Raw genomic sequence first — 24,066 nt, 5'->3', positions numbered from 1 at the left:
AGGGAGAGGGAAGAGAGGAGGAAGAGGAGGAGGCGGAGGAAGCCACCGTGCTATCCCGTGAGACGTGGAGTACCGCGGCGGCGCGGCTCCTCCCCCGAGGGCGGAAGCGGAGCGGTTTGAAGGAGTTCTCGGGAGTACTATGGCGGCGCTTGGCGCCTACCGCTGCATCGAGTGCAGCAGGGAGGCGGCGGAGCTGTACCGGGACTACCGGCGCGGGGTGCTCCGTATCTCCATCTGCGTGAGTCGGGGCGGTGGGGTGAGGGAGCGGGAGGGGCACGGTCCCCCTCCCCGCAAGGTGGAAGCTCTCCCGGTCCGCCGGACGTGTTTCTTCGCGGCCCCGAGGCCCGTGGGTCGGACTTTTTCCCTCGATCCGGGCGGAGGTTTCCCGTTCTGCCGCGCTTCCCGCCGCCATTTCCCCGCGTTGTGCGGGGGCGGCTGCGCGGGAGCGCTGTCCCGCTTGGCCTGGGCGCGCCGCTCCCGCGGCTCTGCTCCCTGTCTGATGACACCAAATTGGGCGGGAGTGTCGATCTACTCGAGGGCGGGAAGGCTCTGCAGAGGGACCTGGACAGGCTGGATCGATGGGCCGAGGCCAGTTGTGTGATGTTCACCATGCAGCGGGGGGTCCTGCCAGGGTCACAACAGCCCTCTGCAACGCCCCAGGCCTGGGGCAGAGGGGCTGGGAAGTGCCCGGCGGAGAAGGCCCTGGGGGTGCTGGCTGACAGCCGGCTGGGCATGAGCCAGCAGTGCCCGGGTGGCCAAGGAGGCCACCAGCCCCCGGGCTTGTGTCAGCCCTGGTGTGGCCAGCAGGAGCCGGGCAGGGATGGGGCCCCTGTGCTCGGCCCTGGGGAGGCCCCACCTCGAATGCTGGGCTCAGGTTTGGGCCCCTCGGGACAAGTTGGCCCTTGAGGTGCTGGAGCGTGTCCAGAGAAGGGCAGTGGAGCTGGTGAAGGGTCTGGAGCACAAGTGTGCTGGGGGGCAGCTGGGGGGGTTTAGCCTGGAGAAGAGGGGGCTGAGGGGAGCCCTTCTCGCTCTCTGCAGCTGCCTGAGAGGGGCTGGAGTGAGGGGGGGGTTGGTCTCTTCTCCCAAGTCACTAGTGATGGGACAAGAAGAAACAGCTTCAAGTTCCATCGGGGAGGTTTAGATTGGATATTAGGAAAAATTTCTTTACTGAAAGAGTGGCCAGGCATTGGAACAGGCTGCGCAGGGAGGTGGTGGAGTTGCCATCCCTGGAGGTGTTCAAAAGCTATGTAGATGTGGCACTTCAGGACATGGTTCAGGAGGCCTGGTGGTGTTGGGTTGACAGTTGGACTTGATGATCCTGGAGGTCTTTTCCAACCTTAATGATTCTATTACTTTTTGCACGCTAAAGGGCAGGTCTAAGGCAGCTCATGGTTAGACAGCATCAGCAAAGCTGGTGAACAGTGGGAGATAAATGTTGGGTTTTCACTGATGATTATTCATCGTACGCCCAGAGGTTTCTGTATTGCTTATCCAGCTACAGTGGTTGTACTTTCCAAAGTGGTACCAGCATGTTCTAGGCTGTTGACTGCTCCCCCTTCCCGCTCTGCCTCTCACAGGGTTCATTTTTTCCCCTCATAGTGTTTTCATAATGTTTAAGTAATCACAGAATCATTACGGTTGGAAAAGACCTCTAGGATCATCAAGTCCAACCGTCAACCCAACACCACCATGTCTCCTAAACCATGTCCTGAAGCACCATGTTTACACTTTTTTTTAACACCCCAGGGACGGTGACTCCCCCACCTCTCTGGGCAGCCTGTTCCAACTTCCTTCCCTTTAGTGTCTTCCACGTTTTCTTGGAGACCTTGCAGAAAAAAAAAATTACATTTTCAAGCAGTGTTTTCAAGTATTTCTAAATTACTGTGTTCAAATTTTGATAGGGTTTACATAGACTCATCTCCAGTGGTTAGTTTTGACATATTTTTTTGTTGTGTGGAAAAAAAAAAAAAAAATTGGCTCACTTAGCACCCTGATTTTAGTGTGGGGAATTTGGAATGAAGGGATCTGCAAATACATCTTGACTAAGCCTTTGATTTTATCTGTGGTTGTGTTTTGCAGCATCCCACCTGCTCCTTATAAAATTGTGAAACCTTGTTTTTCAACGAGTTGTTGAATAAACATTCTTGTAAGAATTCTTGTAAACATTCTTGTAAGGAATCTTGTAACATCTTGTAAGGAATTAGTTGTGTGTCGTTCAAACTTCCTTTGTGGTTGTTTTCGCCACTTTTGTAGCCTTTGGCATTCTGAGAATGCTGCTAGAAGACAGGTTAAGTTACTAACCATGAAGCTATAAACATAAGATGACCAGAAAGCTTTGTGTGAAACCTGTGATGAATCCCTTTGCAGCTTTATAGCTTTGAGTCATTCAAGCATTCCTTAGATCAAAAATAGATATTGTAGGCAGTCAGATCATAGAGGTCTGTGGCCAGTTTATATTTGGGGAAATAGTGGTTAGGTCAAGCTGAAAGACGTACATGTTAGAGCTCAGCTTCTGTTATCAACAAAAAGCCGTGAAAACAAGATATGTACAAATTACTGATGATATTAGAAAGAGCTGATTCACATCCTTCTTTTTCCCAGCCCAGCACTCAGTTAAAATAGCTTGTTTCCGTCGAGCATAAACCAGCTGAAAATGTGCACAAAAATCTCTGCAGACGTTTCAAAGACTGGAGAAATCAGCAGTTTTCTTAGGTAAAAGACAAACGAAGTAGTAGAGATTGGTTTCTACTGACTTTAGACATGCACACTGCAAGGAAAAATGGATCTCTCATTGCTTTTCCTTGTTAGTATAATGGGTCATCTTTAGTAGTGGATATGAACTACATCAAATCATTGGTAGTCAAATCATGTAGTCAAAATTTATCACTGGTACGTGATAAAAATGTAAATGGTTTTCTTCCGAGCTCTTTCATGTGGTGCTTCAAATTTGTCTCTGAAATCAAGGACAATGAGGGGTAACTGGGGGGGTGGCAGGGTGTGCGTGGGGCTGCGCAGGCATGTTAGGATTGTCTCCAGCTAAGGTGACTTCTGGTGGTTGCTTTGCAAGTCGTGGGTCTGGTTCTAGTCCTGTGCTGTCAACATGCTGATGTCTTCCTTATTCTGAACCAAAGTGATGGTGAAAGTAAGCCTAGGTGGTTCTTTATAGAGGAGATTTTTGTTAATTATTTTGAGATCCTTAAAACTTAAATGATCTGTAATACAGTGAATCTTCACTGAATATTTTACAAACTAGCCATTAACAATAGTAACAGAAAACACTGTTCAGATGACATTGCCAACTACAGTATTAATGCTATAAGGAAAAAAATTCCACGTTTGTCTAACCTGGAATGAATTCTGCAGTCAAAGTGCAATGAATGTAAAAGGGAATTAGTAAACGTGACTTATTCAAAAATAGAAGGAAAAACATGCAATTTTTAAGTTTGGTTAATTACATATATGTTGTTGTGTTTAAAAATAAAGTTTCAGAAGTGTTAATTGTTCCAGGCCCTAACAAAGGGAAAGGAATTATTCACTGCAATATGTAGAGCTCAGTCAGGATGCCCCTTGTGTTTTGTAATAAGCAAGGCAAATTGCTTGAGCAGTGCACACTTCATTTAGCTTTTCTGCAATTAAAAAATAATTGAAAAGCTCTTTCATTGCAGCAAGGCAGACAGACTTGTAAATGCTTTGAATGCAAAGCAATTGTGTAGTAAGGTAGAGAATCTGTCGAGAGTACAAAGGCCATCCTGGAAAATAAAGTATGTTATTTTTCTTATTTACATAACTCAATATACAGACCAACTCACTACTGGAAAATGTATCATGTAGGAAAACTATAAAACAACATTTCTAATTTCAGTTTTCTGAAATGGAATTCATCTGAAAGTAACAAAAAAACATTCCTGAAAGCAGCGCAGCTAATTACATTTTATTGTTTAAGGGTGCAACTGGGATTAAGGGCGCTCTCGCAAGATGATGGGTCTGTGTTAGCTTGCCCTATGAACCTATGTAAATGAACCTATGTTCACGTTGAAGCTAGGTAAATGTTGTTAAAATTTGCTGTATATGTAGTCGAGCAAAAAAATGTAGCTTAATTTTGCCAAACGCCAATCCCTGGAGAAAGGAATACTAAAATGAGACTGTTTCACTGGTGTTTCTAATATCCAGAGAATTGCAAACATATTCCTCGTGTGGTTTTCATGTTATTTTTAGTTCAGGTTGAAGCCTGGTTATTCAGTGTACATTCTGTAGTGTCCTGTGGCTTCCTCTTCAAGAATGTTTTTCCCTTCCACCAGCCCCATACCAAAATACTTTTACTTAAAAATTCAGTTATGTTTTAGTGTTGGAGAGAACACTCAAAAAGTCATGTTCATATACTGTAGGAACTTTGCCCTTCAGTGACTGTACAAATACGTGAGGAAATACCTACTCTGTATTGTGTTTGGAATGTGTTTGTGAACTGTGTTTGCAGGGGAGTATCTTTGATGAACAAGGAAGAGGTAAGTCTTCTGAGTAATGCCTTATAAAAGGCTGATAAACATGCAGTCAGTTAACATTTCACTATTTCTTTTGTCTGTCTTAGTACAACTGAGTTGTTAAAACATGTTACTTTCCTTAACTGTTTTGGATTGCTTTGATCAGAAAGAATCTGATGCACTATGCTGTGAAGGACATGGTTGTACTAGCTTTTGAAAATTTCTTTTTTCTTAAAGCTGCCTTTGCTCATTTTTTAAAATAATTTTTTTAAGATAACTAAGCAAATTTCTAAGTTATGAAAATGGAAGCTTTTTTTTTTGAAACAACAGACAAGCATAGTGAAATAATTGATTTGAGTAGGCAAACACTTCCTAAACCAATATCCATTTAAATTCATTATAATATTGAAATACATTCAAAAACTCTTTTTCGGGTTTTTTTTAGAATTTCTTACAGTATCTATTGGACTTCCATGTGTCAGTGTCAAACATTTGTAATTTTGCTTAAATTTACCAATTCAGAGGAAGATGGGTACATAGAATTTATGGCATCAAGCTTGACCTTTCTCTTCTGCAACATAATCTGAAAGTACCTTTTACTCCAGCAATGTCTATTTTTTTTTCCAAGACAGACGCCAGTTATTTCCCATGTCTGATGCTAGTTATATATTTAAGGAAGAAATTAATAACACAGAGAAATCCAGTTACTTCTTTTTATCATTTTAGAACTGGTTACGATAACTGAGGCATTTCTTCGAGAAGTCCCAAGGAAGAGTGGAAAAGCTCAGTTTTGTTAAAGATGTGCTTTCTTTAGTCGTGCTGAACAGGCCACTGACTACAGCTGTGCAGAACTGCAGTTGGGAACGAGACGTGAGCACCACTATTGGAGTTCACTCTAAACTGCCTGGCTACAGTCGTAAAAGTAAGCGTGCAAGCGGTTCTCCCTGGCTGAGCTGCTCATACTGATCTTCTCTGGAAGTGTTAGTGATTATCGATGTCCATAGAGTTACATCACTTTAACTAGTTAAAGCTGTCTAGTTAAACTTACATGTCCTTAAACTGCATTAACTGATTGCATTGATTTTGCTGAAGTCGGACTCTAGGCAAAAGTCTCCTTCCTAATGTTAGTGTTAGATGCTTTAGTAGTACAGCTGGAAAAAATAACTAAAAAGCCAGGTATGGAGAAAATGTCATCCTAGAGTGTCTGTTAATTCTGTAATGTTCTCATGGTATAGCAATTGTCATCTTCATTTTGTCCAAATAGCCTATGGCAGCACACATGCAAGTCTTTCGCAGAAAGGTGGTTTGTAGGTCTCACAAGTCCCAGAATGAACTTGTGCTGGCCAGGTCACCAGCGGGGTAAGCGCAAAGGGCTTTTCCTTCATACACCTGAGACTCAAAATTAAAGTATATTAAGAACAGGGCTCTCCTCAAGCTCTACAAGACAGTCAAACGTGAATGTGTGTGTGTCTGTGCATGAAAAGTCCTTGAAGGTGGCTGCTCTTTTGAAATACGGCAGATTTTCTTTTCCCGTTGAAGTAACGCATGAGAAATAGGATCCTTAAATGTTTGGTGGCGGTATGCTGAAATACTGAATTAAATATCATTCTTACGGCTGCAGAAGATTTGGTTGTGGCTGCCAGAAGCTGTGGCACGGAAGACCCTTCTTATGGGTAACACCCATGTATTCATTTGTAGCAGTCTCCTTATATACCTGCAGTAACTTCCTGCATCATTGGTTTTGCCTGGAGGGTTGGCCTGATATATTTTAATTGGCTAAAATTCATGTCGGCTGTCAGTGAAAATTTTTCAGTACCTCTTAACTGCAAGGTTTTTGATTGATGTTTGGTTGGGACCCTCCACTTGAAAAGATGATTCCTTACTCTTTTCAGAAAGATTTTTTTTGACCCTGGTCAAATAATGTTCTGTTGTAGGAAAACTGGACAGCATAATAAATCCTGGGGTATGTAAAATATCCTTCATCTAACCTTCGTGACACCCATTGCGTTCAAGAATAATCTTTTTGTTTGTTGTTGTCCAGTGCCTGTGTGAATAAGTCTATTAAAAAAAAAAATTGAGTTTTCCTGTGCTACATCAATGCAGAGATTTGACATGTAAATTCCCACCTATAAGAATATCTGTTCATGATTTCCCCGGAGGAAGAAATTAAGCAAGATACTACCTTTAATTAAACTTGCAATTTCTTTTTCCTCTATTAAATGCATTAGCTGTGGTCTTCTGTTAATTATGTCCTTTCTTCCATCTCTCTCACTTTTATTTTAGACCTATCAAACTGTCGGTTAGTTGGGTCAGGTTATTAATTCAGTACCTCTAACTTGTGTCCTGTCATACACAGTATTTTCTTTTCTAATCCAAATGAGTTTATTGGGTTTCTTTTCTTGAGCTGGACCATGAAACACTGATTAGTGGTAGGAACATTCCTTAGACACTCTAACCAACTTATGCGTTTATTTGGACGTTTTTCTTGATATGGATATTGGACTTTTGAGTCAGTTTGCTAGTGAAATTTTGCTTCTCAAATTCTCCAGTAACAAATCTAGTACATAGCAAGGCAAAGTTAACTTTGGACACAAGGAATTGCTATAAAACTGAAAAAACCTTTTTGTTCTTTCCTGGGAGTTTGTCTGTGGGTGCGTGTTGCCTAATGCTGCGTTTTTGAGCGTTACAGCATTTCAGAAGGCTGTGTGCATAGATTTCTCTTCGGGCAGCACACAGCCGTGCACGCATTAAAATAGAAATAGAGATTGTTTCTAAATGCTCTGAGGATGGCAGCTAATGCGAAGGCCCAGGGGAGCGGGATTAGCTGAGGACAGGTCGGAGGGAACAAGTAGCTGAACAGGAGGACGGGCAGCAGCAGAAGGCTGACCTGTGGGCGAGCCCCCGTTTGTATGTGCTTTTGTCTGAGCTGGAGGGGTTGCTGTGATGAGCTGCTGCTGCTCCTCAGCTCTCTGCTAGAAGTTATTTCCCCCTCAGGTCTGCTAGATGAGCCTTCTGTAAGGTGGTTATTTAACCATCCTGTTCACAGTTCGTATAATAGCCTTGTTAGCCTTTCTCACTTAAGTCAAGGAGTGACCGCCTATACAGGTAAGTCAATAAATCTGCAGGGGGTTGATGACGAGCGGTTCCCAGTGATCTGGGTGAAATAACCTTTCCAGTAGGCATGGCAGGAACCAGCTGATGTGCTGGAGAAGTAATGGTCTAGTGTCTTACCACGATTCAGTAGCAACTTCCAACTCTTTGGCTGTATCTGTGTGTGAAAACTACATAATCAGTATTTTTAATGTTTGTTCAATAATGGAAAATTAATTGAAAATCTGGACTACTTATTAGTATGGAAGACCGATGCAACAGGAAAAAAATATTGTCTTTTTTCCTTGAAAGGAGGGAAAAGGTAGGATAGGAGAGTAAAGCATCTCTTGTTTTAAAAGAAGGAAGTGATAAAAAATTAATTTTCTTTAAAAAAAAAAAATTAAAAAAAAAAATCTCAAAATACCCAGTAGATGGACCATGGTCAGATAACCTTTAACAAGATACTGGTGTGGTTTTTTTCAGTGGTGGGAAGGCAGTTTGGGTTTTTTGCATCTGTAGGACACAAAATGATAACTAAGTACATCCTTGCATAGTTTATTATCTGTGTTAATCTGAAGCCTATAAAAATCAGTAATGTGTCTTTGTGTTTTGTAAGGGAAATCCTCATGTCAACTGTAGTGTCAAGGGGGGGAAGCACTTATTCTGGATGGATTAAAAACCTATTGAAAATGAAGATTACATTAAGGAAAGACTCATAAGAATTGAATAGCTACTTTGGATTTATGCAATTGTGCTAAGCACAGAGGAAAATTTAATAAACGTTTGCGCTTTTTTTGTTATTGTTGTTTCTTCTAATCTTTATTACTTTGTGACTTTCAGAAATCCTGCCAGAAACCTGTGGACAAATATATTGAGTATGACCCTGTTATCATCTTGATTAATGCTGTTTTATGCAAAGCACAAGCATACAGGCACATTCTTTTCAATACAAAAATAAATGTAAGTTGCTACACCCCTACACTGTGATAAATTTTTTTTAAGGTACATTTAGGTTTGGTGAGTTGATTGTAATAGTTGTAAAATTTTAGACCCTTAACCTGTTCAAGAACAAAATGGATTCAGCTTGATGGAACCTGTGGAAGGGCAGAAGAGCAGTTCCTAATGTCGTTAATAGAACCAGCAAATACACCAGTCATCCTGCATGTTAAAGAGAGTCCTAACTGGGCTCATTGGAAGAGAAAGGCCTAATTTCAAGTTTGTTTTCAACTTAAATTTCTGTTGGAAACAGTTCTTTTTGAAATGAGCTATAGTAGTATAATATACCATATTAACAATACTGTGCCAATGAAACCTACTGTACTAATTTCTCATTACTTTCCTCCTGAGTAATTAACCCTGTCCTCAGAACCACAGCAAAAGATAGTGACTTTAACATGAAGCGTTGTTGATGCAGAGTTATGTAGTCAACTTAGTTGTGCTGCCCGGCTGGAGTGTAGGGGTGTCACTTTTCTGGTAGAATTGTGTATTTTTACTTTAAGGATTGGTTTCCTAGGAGAGGGAAGCTAGTTTAGAGCCAACTATCCAAGCTAAGTGTATGCTGTGTTCATGTTGATACCTTCTGGCCAGTCCAGTGTTAAGCAGTGTAGATAGATACACTCACCTCGTCTTTCGAGCATAAATGTTATGAATTCACTGCTTCTGGAGACTGGTAATGGTGTTTTCCATGAGGCTTCTGGAAGAACTATTCCATCTGTGGAAACTTCATCTATTCAAATAAATTGAGTTGAATTTTACACTGGCTTAGCCCATGCATGTGTGTGCAATTAGCATAACTAGTCTGTAATGGAAAAAGTAGAATCCATGCACAGAAATTGGATTGGTTTATTTAAATCTGTATAAAATCAGAATTCACCCCGCATACATGCTGGCTTAAAGACTGTTTAATGTGGAAACATGCTAACTATGGACCCTCATGACATAATTTTTTGCAGTCACTTCAAAGGATACTTTTAAGTTTTGTTTAGTTATGTCGCTCCATTTATTTTTGGTTTTTCACCCTTATCTGAATTAAGAAATATTTTTGGTATGACTATGCTACCAGTTTCTTCTAATGGAGATTGTCCCAGGGAAAAACAGAAACAAGGCTATTTAAACCAGCTTACTAAAGGGAGTAGTTGCCCTGAAACTGAAATTTTTGGTAGTATAGTTCTGCTAGGTATGGCACAATTGTTTTTATATTCCGAACTGAAACACCCTTCCCAAATTTTAAAAAAAAAAAGGTATAGAGCAGGCATTACAAACTACACTTACATGCTTTCGTCTGTATGGAACTGTTCGTGCAGTTTCCTATTTTCTATAATTGACTTATGTTTATTTATGTTAAAAGGACGATGTGCTAAACCAGTGGCTCAGCAGTAGTTATTTGCTTATATTTCTAAACAAAATTAATAAACCTATAGAGCTTGTTTGTGTGGAGATGTAGAAATGTATTTTCAATACCAATTTAATACTAATACTTTAATTTATGCTGATTTAATACTAATGCTTTTATTATTCTTTCATTTACCAGATTCATGGGAAGCTCTGCATATTTTGTTTGCTTTGTGAGGCTTATCTCAGGTGGTTGCAACTACAGGGTTCAAGCCAAAATACAGATCCTGATGACTTAATCAGATATGCCAAGGAATGGGATTTTTATAGGATGTTTGGTATAGCTTCTTTAGGTAAGATCAATGATCAGTTCGTGGAACTATTTACTCCTGAAGCATTGCATAACTTCATGAGTCTTTCATCAAGCCTGTATTGCAAAAATCAGTACAGAATTGGTGTCATGTCCTACCCAGTATGGTTAAACGATTATACACATACTCTCTCGTTTGCCTTCGTTTAATGCAAATGCATAATTCAGTCCTGATTCAGTTCAGGCTGATATGATAAGCATTAGATACCGAAACACTGAAAAGCGGCAATATTCAGAAATCTTTGTCTAGACCCATTTATATAGTTTTGAAGACCAGTGTAGAGTTCAGCCTTATTCCTTGGAGTCAACATGAAATATATGGCTTATTATTCATTAAGGTGATGCAACATTAAGGATGATCCTTACAGCTTTTCCCAATTGTTTACTTCTGTATCTGGGTGGTTTTTTTCACATGAATACACAAAGATACAGAGCAGCAGCATCACTGGTAAAGAGTAAATACTTCTGTGCCGCAAGACAATTTGAAAGCAGAGGAGGGTTTTGTTTTATTTTGGTTAATATTTTTATCCTCGTATTTTTTCTGGTGATAGAGTTTAAATCAAGCCCACAGACTAAAACTAGTATTTCCTTAGACTTCCAGAGTTTAATGTCAGTCATTTATTGTCTAGTGTTGCTCTAAGAAGGCTTTCCTAACCGGTCAGTAAAAATGTTGGAACTTGTTTTTCAGTAGTAATTGATCTGTTACAGTTGTTGAGAGTTGCTTTGACGTCTGCATTAATACCAGTGTTACACAGAGACGCGGTGTCAAAAGAAGTCCAATAGCTCAATGATATTCTTGCCTTAGTGTTTTCTCATGCTGGATGGAAAGGGTTCATTGCTGGTGACCTTTTCAAAAAAGGCAAGTATTGATTTTGTTTTACAGGCTAACAGACAGTTGAAAAAAACCCTCTCCTTTGGTTTAAAAGGAAAAGTAAAGGAAGTCCATATGCTAAACCTCCTGTGCTGTGCAGTGTCAGTAATTAAGAGTATGAAAATCCTACAGACAGAATGCCCGGGTAGAATTGTTTTGAATCTCATGAATGAACACAGGAGATAGAGGACATGTTCATGTCTGTGTGTGTTTTTTTTAAATAGCAGTCAGTTGCATTTGGGACACATAATTTCACTGAAACTCATAGAAAAAAGGGCTTGGTTTTGGCACTTCATTCTCTCTTCCCAACTCCTCTTATTTCTTCTTAGAACAAACTTCATTTTTGCTTGGAATATTTATTACTTTATGGTGGATGAGACCTGAGATGCTGAAAACAAAGTCTGACTTCATTTTACTTCTCAAAGCACTGCTGTTGTCCAGCTATGGAAAGCTTCTGCTAATTCCAGCTGTTATTTGGGAACATGACTACACGCCTTTATGCCTTGTGTTTATAAAAGTGTTTGTCTTGATATCAAACTCCCAGGCAATTAGAGGTATGTTTTTTCTTTTTTAGTACTACATTACTTGTGTAGAATGGATGTGAGAGAATGCAGCTGTTATAGAAGTCATTATCACTTTTTTTTTTAAATTGGTATCAGGCATGTGACTAAAATAGCTCTAGCTTAAAACTGTTATTTAGATTTAATGGAAAATGAAGAAAAAACACTTTAAAAAAGAAAAAGCACTTCTTATCTAACCATCATCTCTTCGTATACGCTTATTATATCTATCAGATCCATCAGTTAGAATTTGAAACAACTCATTGTGGATCATTGAAACATAAAGTAGAATTCTTTGTGTGTCTGGAAGATGAAAAATTAATGTTAATTTTAGGCATGGCTTTGGAATGCAGACTTTAACAGATTTGGGTGATTTCTTATACGTACAAATTAATACGAATTCTCACATGGTTTCTGTGATCTTCTTAAAAGGTGATAAATTTGTTCTGTTTCCTTTCACAGTTACATTGAACTTGAACCGAATGCTCGCTTGGTTGGCCATCATCTTTGGATTAATTTTGGAAAATGGTGTGGTCTGCTTGTTCCAGAAAATGGGATGGGATGTTTGAAACCTCAGCCCAGAGCTGAAGAAATACCGACATCATCTTTTCTAAGAATGATCTCTGCCAGCAAATTCCAAAGATCCTATTTTCATAGTACTTAAGAAGGTGATAGATAACAAAAACTTGCATTAGTGGTGAGTGTAAACAGCTTTAGGATGAGTGAAAATGAGAAACTTCAGAAGTTTGGCTATTTAATGTGGTTAGCCACAAAACCTCTGCCTTAGCTTGTTTATTTTCCCATTAAAAATATGATTGTGTCACTATCCTAATAGCTTTATAAATCTGGTTGTGTACCTATGGCTGTAACAAAAAAGGTACACTAAAAATTTCAGCATTGCTACCAATCACTGCATTTTGGCAGGAGGAGGATGAATTGTTCCCTTAAGAGGAAAGAAGAGAGTCAGTGGGAAAATGTAAAAGACAAAATTGGTATTTCCGCAAAAACAGATTTTGAAAGAGAGAAGTGAACATGTACAAACAGATTATTAGAGAAAAGGCAAGTATTGCAGAGTGAAACTGCAGTGGGAAGACTAAGTTGTGTTGTTCTGGAGTGTTCACATAATAATCTAAAATAATAAAATCTCTAGTTCTAGAGTAATCTCTAGGAACTATCGTTTTAACTGGCTTGAAATTTTTTGTGCTCTCAAACGCTGCTGCTTTGTTCTGAAGGCTGAAAAGAGAGTGAAAGGACTCTGACTCCCAGCATACACGGTTGTTTGGGATACCGCTGCTTCTGCATTTAATATTAAGCCACATCCCCTGCACCCAGCCCTCACCTGGCAGCAGTTCAGTGGAAGCAAAAAGTGAAGTATGAGGCTGCTTAGCAATAAAGGAGTACTTTTTCTTAAAAAAACCCACAACATGTTTAGGCCCAAATTAGTGAAGAAACATTTATAGAAGTTCTGCACCTCTTTTCCCAGCAGGCAAAGAGAGGTCTAGACAGCCCCTAAAGGAGCAGGCAGAATCGGTTTCTGCAAGACAGTGATAAGGACATAAAGCTACTTTTATGCAGAGGAGTTTCCATGATGTTCCATCCAATGTTTAATTCTCCTGCTTCAGTTGTTGGAAGGCTGTACTGTCTACAGGCACTTCTTCCATTCTTCGTTTTCCTCAGATGCAGGCTCCTATCTGTGTTTTGCAAAACCCATCAAATAACATTTTGCAACATCTTCAAGTTATTTCCAAACAGGTGTAGAGTAAGTCTAGATTATGATCACAGGAGACGTCAGACATGTTTGTCCGATGCAACTGTCTGCGCCATAGTACGTTTTTTTGGTCAGAAAAGCAAGTGGTTGCTGATTCTGTTTTAATAAGTCAGAGGCTGACGCCACTCGCGCTGTTTGTGTTACATTTGACATCTCTCCGAGCATGTGATGGTATGGCTAGAGAAGGCAAAAAAAAAAAACCCCAAACTGCAACCTCTTCTGAGTACATGAGACAGTTTAACACTGCAACTGCCCCAGCAAGCACATAGTTGTGAAGGTGTATGAGGGATCCACCTTGTTACTGGTGTGAATCAGTGGCCAGACAAGTGTAGGTGTGCAGTTGCTGACTGCCTGAGCAGCAGCTTTGGCAGCACAGTACCTAGGACGTGCTTTGCTTTACATAATTAGAACTGGGGAGATACTCCACCAAAAAAGCTTTTTTTAAAAAACCTGTACATTGCCAAAGGTGCTTTGAATAGGGCTCATGTTCCTCCCACAACACCAGCACTGCAACAGAGGCTGCAGGTTGAGAGGGTGCAAAGGGAAGGAGCAGCAGAGCTTTCAGAAAAGCTTCAGGATGCTGGTCTGGCCTGCTTTCGCTTTCCTCCTTCACCTTCTGCCGTCAGAGGGAATGAAGTTGTGCTGTAGCAGAGAGGATGACAGAAGGTTATGCACTAGGAAAATGCTGGTGCCCGCTGAGCCAAACCCTGTTTGTTATTGTAGCCGTCATCTGGCTTTTACCCAGCGCTCTGTTCATCTTAGTACAACCTTAGCATTGCAGCTGATAAAGTTTCTCACCACTCTGTGTCCCTCTTCAGGAAACGTACATTCTTTCTACCACTAATTTTGCTTTTCTAATGATGTAACAACAGTGCTTTGGTTTGTTCCTCTTAGATTTTTTTTTTTTTTTAATCTTGTTTGTAACCATGACACATAAGGGGTTTTTTTTGATCCCTCTCCCCCCCACCCCATCCCCCCCCACCAAAAGTTCTCCCTTTTCTGCTCTGGCATTGGTTTCAGTCTGAAGGCTGAGTGGAGCACATGTAAGTGTGACTAATGCAAGGGGAAGATATTGCATTTCTTGTAAATATTATCTAGTCAGCAGCAAAACTGTAAATACAACGTATATAAATTTTGTTTGGGATCAATTTCCTTAAATTAAAGTTTATTTTGAATTAAAAACATTTCAGGACATTTTCTGAGCTTTATTCAGAAGACCTAGAATGGACATGAACACATTCCGAAAGAAGAAATGCTCATCTATTGTGTCACATATGCCAATAACGTATCAGTTATGCACTCCATAATGCTATCAGGAGCCACCACTGTCCTTATGCAACTTTGAGGACGGAGAAGAAAATGAAGAGCTACGGAGCTGTGGAACGAAAGCTATTTGTTATTGTCTAGTAATGTACAGGTAATGCGTCGTACAGGTTTTCAGAGACATCGTTATTGCCTAGTGATGTAGGACATTCTGCCTTGTGTGGTTTTATGGCTACTCATTTTCCAGAACTAACAGGACAAGTAAGCTAGTATTTCATAAATCTAGGAGGAACTTGAGGATGCCCTCTGTGTGTGTGGGCAGGTGCGTGTGCATTTTTGATGCCTTAGGAAAAGGATTCTGTATGGTGCTGGAGAGAACCTAGCCTATTTTAAGGTCCTGCCTGTTTAAAGTAGTCATCTCCTTCTTGCTTTTATTCCTTTTCGTCTTTTGAGCTCCTCTTCTTTCATAAATTCTTCATAATGAAATAGTCATCTGTGCAGGAAGATGTATGACAAATAGCTTGCCCTTTCTATATATCTTCAGTTGGTTCCTCAACTTAGGAGAAAGGATTTACTTGGGTTAAAAATCTAATGGCCTGGAAATGAATCCGTGTAAACTTTCTGAGTTTTGCTTGGAATCAAAGAGGCTATTGTGGCCTATGGGAAAGTCATGGGCCTGTGGAACAAATTGCAGAATTCCTTCAGATGACATGCACAGGAGAACCAGAGATGTTATTTACACTTGGGTTGAGCAACGGTTTAGTGATTGTGCAGTGGGAGCTGGGACCTTTGGGTCCATAGGTCAGGTAACAGATACTTAGAAATTATACAAAATTGGAGAATTAGAGTAGAAGCTAGGAAGGGTTAAAAGAATGTAGGTGCCAGACTTTTAAATTAAGAGTTGAGAAGACTATAAAACCTAAGAGGATAGAATCTCAAAGATTAATGCAGTGAAGATGAGTGTGAGTGTATGATTAAGCAAGTATATGAATGTCCTACTCCTAAATTTTCAAAGGATTAACATGAAGGAGGAATATTATTTATTGTAGACGTTTTTACACACACAAAATTGTATGTGTGGCCGCCTTGGCCACCTGGGCATGCTGCTGGCTCACATTCAGCCAGCTATCGACTAACACCCCCAGGTCCTTTTCTGCTGGGCAGTATTCTAGCCATTTGTCCCTAGGCTTGTAGTGTTGCATGGGGCTGTTACGGCCCAAGTGCGGGACCCGGCTCTTGGCCTTGTTAAACCTCACACAATTGGCCTCGGCCCATGGATCCAGCCTGTCCAGGTCCCTCTGCAGAGCCTTCCTACCCTCAAGTGGATCAACACTCCCGCCCAACTTGGTGGCTTCTGCAAAATAGGTGCATTTGATCCCTATGTCCAGATCACTGATGAAGATATTAAAGAGAACCGTCCCCAACGCTGAGCCCTGGGGAGCCCCGCGTGTGACCGGCTGCCAACCAGCTTTAGCTCCATTCACCAAACTGTTTGGGTCTGGCCATCCAGCCAGTTTTTTACTCAACACAGAGTACACCTGTCCAAGCCACAAGCAGCCAGTTTCTCCAGGAGAATATTGTGGGAAATGGTGTCAAAGGCTGCCCTGAAGTCTAGGTAGACAACATCCCCAGCCTTTTCCTCATCTACTAAGCGGGTCACTGCGTCATAGGAGGAGATCAGGTTAGTTAAGCAGGGCCTGCCTTTCATAAACCCATGCTGACTGGGCTGATCAGCCGGTTGTCCTGTACATGCCGCGTGGTGGCACCCAAGATGATCTGCTCCATTTTTGTAATAGTCTAAGTGATAACAGGAAATGGCAAAGGATGTCTTCCAAACAGTGAAGTCTATGGGCTTCCCTGGAAAAGCTACCAATAACATCGTTACTTCAGTGGTTTGCACTCCATCCTGGAAAATACACTTTTATGAGAATTGCCAATTGTACAGAGATGGAATTAATCTCTGTGAATAGGAGGAGCTGTGCAACAGCAGACCTTCATTCCGCAATAGTATGCGTTGCATTAGGTTTTGCTGCTGGAGGCAAGGGCTACTACCCTCGTGACCTCGTGCAGATACAGACAAGCGAGTCCATTCTTCCACGACAAGTCATATCTCAAGCATTGAAACTGCCATTTGTTAGCCCAGTCTTCACCAAACTGAAAGTAAAATAGGACATCTGCACTGGAAAACTATTAGCAGCTGATTTCTCATAAAACAAGAAAGCCGTTGTTTTTCAGGAGCTTGCATGCTGTTGCAATCCATCTGCTCTACCCCCATGGGTAGCGTTAAGCACCACAGTGCCATCTGGAGTTGAAAAGTAAAGTACTATTGTTTCCAAAACTGGAAGGAATGTAAAAGGGCTAGAAGTACATATTCTTTGATTAATTTTTTTTGTCTCAAAACACAGATTCAAGCTTTCAAAATCACCATTTACTTTCAGTCTGGAGAAATGTTAGAGTGAAGTTAGTCATGGGAAACAGGTCGCAAAATACTTGTTTTGGTGGCTTGAGATCAAGATCAATTCAATATGTGCACCATGAAAGCTACAAAATGCAAATTATCTTTGCACGGCACCACTTTAAGACATAAACAGTCCTGCAAGCTGGGATTATTCTAAGCAGCCTCACAGAGCTCAGAGAAAATCCATGTGGCAAAAGACATAGTGAATTTGTTCTTCCACTGCTAAAAATCAATAGAAATTTTGTTGCTGAATTAATCTGAAACCCAGGTTGCCGCAGTTAGAATTTGTGGGAAAGTATATAGATTCCTGTTTTCTCTCCTGCCTCTTATAATGCTGTTCTGACCTTCTTACTCTTTCCAATAACGCTTACTGTATTACTGAGGTGGCAAGAAAGAAGATCTGAACATGAGGAGCTTTGTAAAATCTTTTTCCTAAACATGATCTGCTGTCCTAAATTTGTGAAGTTCTTTTGAGCCCTGTATAAATAAATGGGAGGTCTGCAAAGCGGCTAGGAAATACTGCCAATGATATTTTATTTGCTGTTCATTAGAATAATGGATATTATTTGGTCTGGGTTTTTTTTTCCTGGGTAAAAATGTGGTTTATGTTCCTTTACAGAGTGGCATAGGAGTATAAACTCACGGTTTGTACATGTGCTGACTGCTACAGAAATAAATCAATCCAGGTGACCCCCATAATTTCTCTTAATCTCTTACTGTAATTCTGAATACATTTTTAGGCAAAAGAACGCTTGTCCATCAGCTGCACAGAAGTCCCTGCCGTAGCTCTCTGAGCAGAGGAGTGGGGACCTGAATCCTAATCCTGGCTACAAGACCGCCTACTGCTGCGACCTTGAGCACGTCGTATATGTGGCTCCATACAACGATTGTACCTCCACCGTCACAGGATTTGGGGGAGGATTAATTTGTTCATGTCCGCTTAAAAAGATGAAAAGCATTAAGTCCTCCCAGCTGCAGGTTGTTGGGCATCAGTCAACACCATGAATGTCAGATATTGAAACAGACATGCCAGGAGCCAGAGAATGTGAGTATTGAAGGTGACATGTTTAAAGAAGTCATCTTTGTTATGTTACAGGAAGCTTTAATTCTGACCCTTGCTGGCATCCAGTTCTATAACATACATATCTGAAGACTTTTAGGGGTATACGCAGCAAATTGTTAATCTTTTATTGTGAATTTTAAGTTATTGCAGCTGCTGTGTGCCAAGATAAATCTGAAGTTCGTTAAGAAACATGGTGGGGAGGGACCTGGCACATTAACTGATCTTACATTCAGCTATCTAAAAGGAAATATTAAGGTATCTTTTTTGATAGTTGGAGGCTTTGAGGTAGAGAGCGCAGGTAGGGCTTGCATAAAAATTAATTTTAAAAAAAATATTATAAACCATTGGTTTCTTTTCAGTAAACGAATCCAGTAACATTGCACAAATTTAAACAAGAAAACAGAACCTCAACAACACAGAAGCGCTTCTACTCACCTCGCATTCTCTTCTCAGAACTGCTCATTCACTCTGTAAGCACCCACGGGTGTTACCTTCATAGTGATTCCCTGCCTCACATGCTGGAGCCCATCCGATGCTGTCATACAGGCATCAGTCCTAAACTTTGATCCCTTCTTTGGTCTCTCAGTTCACTTGCAGTATAAAGCTTTGGTTCTGACCTTCAAAGCTACTGATGTATCATGTCTTGACTACAGCAGAGATAGCATCCCTTTCTCTCAGCGGGACTGCAGCATTCTCTTGATCACCAGAAGTCAAAAGCCAACAAAAGTCTAATAATAACTAGGAGGAAAACATTCTCCATTGAGAGCATCCACTGCATAATGAAGTGCCACATACCAGCACTTGGGAAGATGGCTTGGACTTTGCAGGATAGGGAGCAAAAGTGAATGTCTCACTTTGAGCATACTCCTTATCAATGTTTTCAACAACAGCAATCTCTTCCCCTGGGAGAACATTCTTCTGACCTGGTAGTGTGGAAATGGCAGGTGGGTTGCACAGCAAGGAAAACACGATGCATCTCTTACTCACTCCATCCTGGGAGAGAGCACAATGAAGATAAGGCAGTGCTCAGCAGTGAAGAATTTTTTTTCAGCAAGGTTGGACAGATTATTCAAAACCTTTCCTTTGGAAAAGCAAATTAAATTTGCTGTGGATGAACACAATGGTAGCTATACATTTCTTTTATATAACCATATGAGAAGATTTAGTATTAAAACTGGCATCTTTTCAAACTTTATTTTACACTTCTTTAATTTTAAGTGGATTTTTCCCAAAACACTTTTCCTGCTCAATTGAATTGTGCAATTTATCTAAATGGTGGGTGTGTAGATGAGGAGAGAGGGAAGGTCAATCCTATTTTTACAGCCTGTGCATTTTCTGCCTTACGTATTTATGAAATTGTGCAGCTTCTGACCACATAAAGGTCCTACGCTGACTGAAAGAAAAGGCCACCTTATCCTCACAGTAGATTGACTATTGTACAACAGGACCGATTGTACCAGATGTAAAAAACACCAGGCCATGTCCCTGATAAAACAGCATCAGAAACATGAACGGATCGCGTCTCCCTTGTTGTTACTCATCTGCTTTTATTTTAAAAAATGCCAGCATGGTGATGCTAACCTAGTTCAGCTGCAGGAGTGCTTTGATGGAAAGTTCAGAGAGGTGTTTTTAATCCTCTACAAAACATCCTGATAGAGGATGGCAAAACAGGAAGCCCTCCCGTGTGGATCCTTCCTCGCGATAATGCCAGGGTGGAAGATGCTGTCTGTAATTTCATGCCATTATACCAAAAAGTGCTGGCTCCTCTAAACTCGCAGCAGCAGCTGCTCCCGAAGGCTCAGCGCTTTGTCCTGAGCCAGCAGCTGCCGCTGCCACTGCCGATGGGAACAGCTTTGTTTTCACCGCATCGGACAGGGTTAGAAGTGAACCGGGAGGGCATCTGGTCCTTCCTCCAGCCGCGCAGCTGGACGGGCACTCTTGACAGATGTGCTCGCTGGCAGCCGGAGATCATGGCTCTGAGAGACCAAAGCTAAGCTGCCTTTCCTAAATTAGGGGGCCTGTCAGCTCTTACTGTGTGCAGCGGCGCTTTGATGCCCAGTTTTTCAGCTTTTCAGCTATGGCCATTTATTCAAGCAATATGTTTTTGTGCCAATATAAGATCTTCCTTGAGGAACCCATTGTGAAGATGGTGGCTTTATCTTTTAGTAAATTTGTGTCCTCTATTTTTATTTTCCAGGTTGCATGCTTCAAATTCTCTGCTTACCCCCCTGCAACAGCTTTGCTAAGCCAGCAACATGAAAATCCATCAGTCAGATTCCTTGGCTGTAGGACTGCAAAGCATTTAGGACTTTTAAATAAATAAGGCAGCCTGTACCTCTTCAAATCTGCTACAGGCTTCCAGTAAGAATTTACACATTGGGTTACACACAGTTAAGAAACAAAAATCTGATCACTGCCTACAAACTAAAGCATTTAATTCAGAAGGGAATGAGAGAATGGGCTCGGTGAATTGAGATCTCTTCCTGGAGGATAAATGCATCTGTACAACCTCCCTTCTAATTTGTAAAAGAAATTGTAGTTTAAATTTCCATAGTTGACACACTTTTAAGCGGACTCTCTTTCAGATTAACATCTGCAGTAATAGTGAGATATGCTTGGCTTCTCTAATACTGATTGACATATTCTGTCCCTACGCACCTGCATTTGAAGGCATAGAAAAGAGTTTTATTCTCTATGAGAAGTGACATTGAAAGCCTAGAACAGTCCTACATTTGCACCAGAAACAGAAAGGACTTTTTGAATGACTGGCTAGTGATAAGTGGTGCAGGGGAAAAAAGTCCTATTGTGCAACCACATAAAGCACTGGAGACAAGACAAATCTATTTACATATGAAAGCTCAAACCTCAGACAAATCTTACCGAAAAGGACGTGAGACAGGATAAAGAAATGTATAAAACAGAATTCCTTCTTCCCCACAGAGATTACTGCAAATTTCTACCTCTCTCATTTATCATTAAATTTTAATCCTTTATGCAAGCACAATGATGGTCCCCAAAATATACTAGAGCTTTGTTCATAAATGTCTTTCCGCTATTAAAAATGCACACACAGAGAGGTATAAATTATATAGGGAGTAGGTGCTGTATATTCCATTGCTCTCTACAGGTTATATCGTATGATGCAATGTATTTAAGGACATGCTGCTGCAATTTCAGCAACGTGACTTAAGTATCAGTCCGAAAGAGCAAGGGTAATTCAAAGATAGAAGCCAGAATTACGTATGATTTGTACAATATTAGAAGAAAAAAAAAGGGAACAGAGACTCTTAGAACGTAGACGTGCTGTGTTCAGACAGGGTAAAATCCAAATAGTAACAGGACTTTGATATGGTAGTACTGCGAGAAATTGATTTTCATCCTGATTTGATTATTTTTCTTTCAGCTGATTCTGATAAAATGGCCTTCCCCTATACCAAACAACTATTTTAATATTTCAGTATTTTACCTTTTGTGTAATGTAGCATATAAACAAGAATGTTATTCCATTATATGAACAGCCTATTGCGTTTTTTAATAGTAATGGAACAAGTTAGAAATGTAGTCCTGTTTAAGCTCGTACTTTACCTGTTCAAAACTTTCCATCACTCCTTGTTAATTTGCCTCTGCATGCCCTGCTTGAACTTTCCAATATCTTAATGAAATTGCAGGCCATGAGGGCTTTCATACAAATAATTAACGCTATGGGATTTTGTTAAATTCCAGGTTCAGTAAAACTGAAGACACTGTAAAGGGTTGAGTGGAGAGGAAAAATAACGAGACGTACTGTCCCTGTTGTCCAGGTGCTTTTATAACTCAGGTAACGACCTTATTATGTTGTCTTGTTGTAAATGATTTAAAAGGCTCTGCTGTTTGACAAGTCAGAAGAGTTTAAGCAAGAGCTGGTGGGGCTCAGACAGGCAGCTTTATTGTTTGTGACAGTGCCTGGTATCCTGAGCCAAAACGAGCTTTAAAACTCTTACTCATGTGTCTAGCCAGATAATCACAGGGACAGGGATGTTTCTGACCTAGGCGAGAAATGCTTGTGATTTCTGGAAGAGAGTAATTAGCACTGCGAGGACTGAACTGCTTCTGCTAACACGAATTTAAGGCAGTGGCTTCACGCAGGGTTGACCTCTTTATGCACTTGCAATTCTAAACAGTCTGCTTCGGTCACGTTTTTTTTAAATTCTAATAATCTATGATTTGCATAGGATTTCTGCTCTCATTTTAACTTGAGGAGTTCTCAAAGATGACATTCTCTTAAAGACGTTATCTTAACAATGTCTTAGCACGAATGCATTTAAAGCCCCAGCAAAAGTTCAGTAGAGTTGAAATAGTCACAAGCCTGTGAATTTCAATAACAAATGGGTTTGTCTCTTTAAATTGCATACCAACCTTATCTGAAAAATGCAAATTCTACTGCTAAAAGCACATTCCTCTGAAATCAGATGTGGGCTTCATTAATCAGGGCTGGTTGTTTCCACATTCATCTAATGAATTTTCCTGAATAGAAAGGATGAAAGGGAGCCAAAAAACTAAGGGAAACAGACTTCTGCAGTGAATATTCATCCCCTCCAAAGTTCCTCTGTTGTTTAAAAACAAATGGCCAAACTCACTGCTGGTCAGCTCAAGGGAGAACTCCTTACAAGGCGTGACGGCCCTGCCAGCTGCAGGCGCCAGGCCAGCACACATGGAGCCTCACCTGCGGTTTAATCCATCACATCTGTCCTGGCGCACATCTGGGCTCTGTGGGGCCACCTCTGCTCTTCCAGACAACCTCAGCTGGGGAGAGTTTGTCACCGTGCGCAGGCCACTGGGCACAGACACCACCATCCCCGGGTTCTTTAAGCCATGGCAGAAACTAGTCCTTGCAGCAGACCTCGGATGTTTGCAAAGCTAATTGCGTCGTTAGGGCCGCCAGGACCATGGAACAGCCAGTTAGGAAGCTTTAGCGCTTAGGATAGGGAGCTTTGAAATTCCCAGAAAAAGTTGAAATCAATATAAGATGAGTTTGAAAATAAGACAGAGCTTGTAACTAGTTTGCTAAGAAAACAAATTAGTTATTTCCTTAGGTCATACAGCATTGTCTCAAGGTAAATTTAGTAGCTTCAAATAAACCAAAGATAACAATGAATGGAAAAATGTACATCTGAGGAGCTGTTTTCTGAGAAAATGCATGTAGTATATAAAAAGTAATATGAACCTCAAACGACTGTGGTAATATAACCTCTACAGGTACAGGCAGGCATCACGAGAACAGGAGTAAATTCTTTTGAAGTGGCTGAAGGACACAAAGCTGCATGTTGGACAAGACCTGTCGAAAGGGTTCCTTTTGGCATGTACCTGATTAATCCTCCCATTTCACATTCCCAGCAGTCAGTTGAACGGAGTGGGGGAATTAGTTCCCCTTGCCCTCAGAGCAACCTAATTCCTCAAGCAAAATGAATGGCTTTAGCTAGGCAGCAAGGCAAATAAAAGGCATTCTTTCCAGTTAAGCAAAACTGTGTATTTGCAACAAATGACTGTAACATTAAAAATACATGACAAGTAGCGTATATCCAGACTCTAAAACAGGTTGGAAAAGGACATGAAAAATCCTCCCAAGCTGTGAACAGCAGAATTAATGAAATGTGGGATCTTAAATAACCTGTGTCCCAGGACACTGACGATACCAAGCTGGGAGGGGCGGCTGATACACCAGAAGGCTGTGCTGGCATCCAGCGAGAGCTGGGCAGGCTGGAGAGCTGGGCCCAGGGGAACCTCAGGGAATCCAACACAACCAAGTGCCAGGTCCTGCCCCTGGGGGGGAACAAC

General features: G+C 41.0%; 1 protein-coding gene across 2 annotated transcripts in view; it reads left to right on the top strand.

The window, feature by feature from the left end:
- Nucleotide 1: 1 nt before the first annotated feature.
- Nucleotides 2–24,066, top strand: part of ARV1 (ARV1 homolog, fatty acid homeostasis modulator) — a 27,736-nt gene continuing 3,671 nt past the window's right edge. The window contains exons 1-6 of one of the 2 annotated variants that reach the window (XM_064445661.1): nucleotides 2–238; nucleotides 8,409–8,528; nucleotides 10,099–10,252; nucleotides 11,470–11,694; nucleotides 12,163–18,234; nucleotides 21,976–22,069. In XM_064445661.1, coding sequence (XP_064301731.1) covers nucleotides 140–238; nucleotides 8,409–8,528; nucleotides 10,099–10,252; nucleotides 11,470–11,694; nucleotides 12,163–12,269 — 705 coding nt within the window. In that variant the 5' untranslated portion in view covers nucleotides 2–139 and the 3' untranslated portion in view covers nucleotides 12,270–18,234; nucleotides 21,976–22,069. Of the gene's footprint in view, nucleotides 239–3,007; nucleotides 4,503–8,408; nucleotides 8,529–10,098; nucleotides 10,253–11,469; nucleotides 11,695–12,162; nucleotides 18,235–21,975; nucleotides 22,070–24,066 lie in introns of those variants that run through there. The other variant, XM_064445662.1, reaches the window with a different exon arrangement.

Source organism: Phalacrocorax carbo, chromosome 3 (assembly GCF_963921805.1).
Source record: "Phalacrocorax carbo chromosome 3, bPhaCar2.1, whole genome shotgun sequence".
NCBI classification, from domain to species: Eukaryota; Metazoa; Chordata; class Aves; order Suliformes; family Phalacrocoracidae; genus Phalacrocorax; species Phalacrocorax carbo.
The sequence above is the reverse complement of the archived record's forward strand: the minus strand, read 5'-3'. Positions and strand labels throughout refer to the sequence as shown.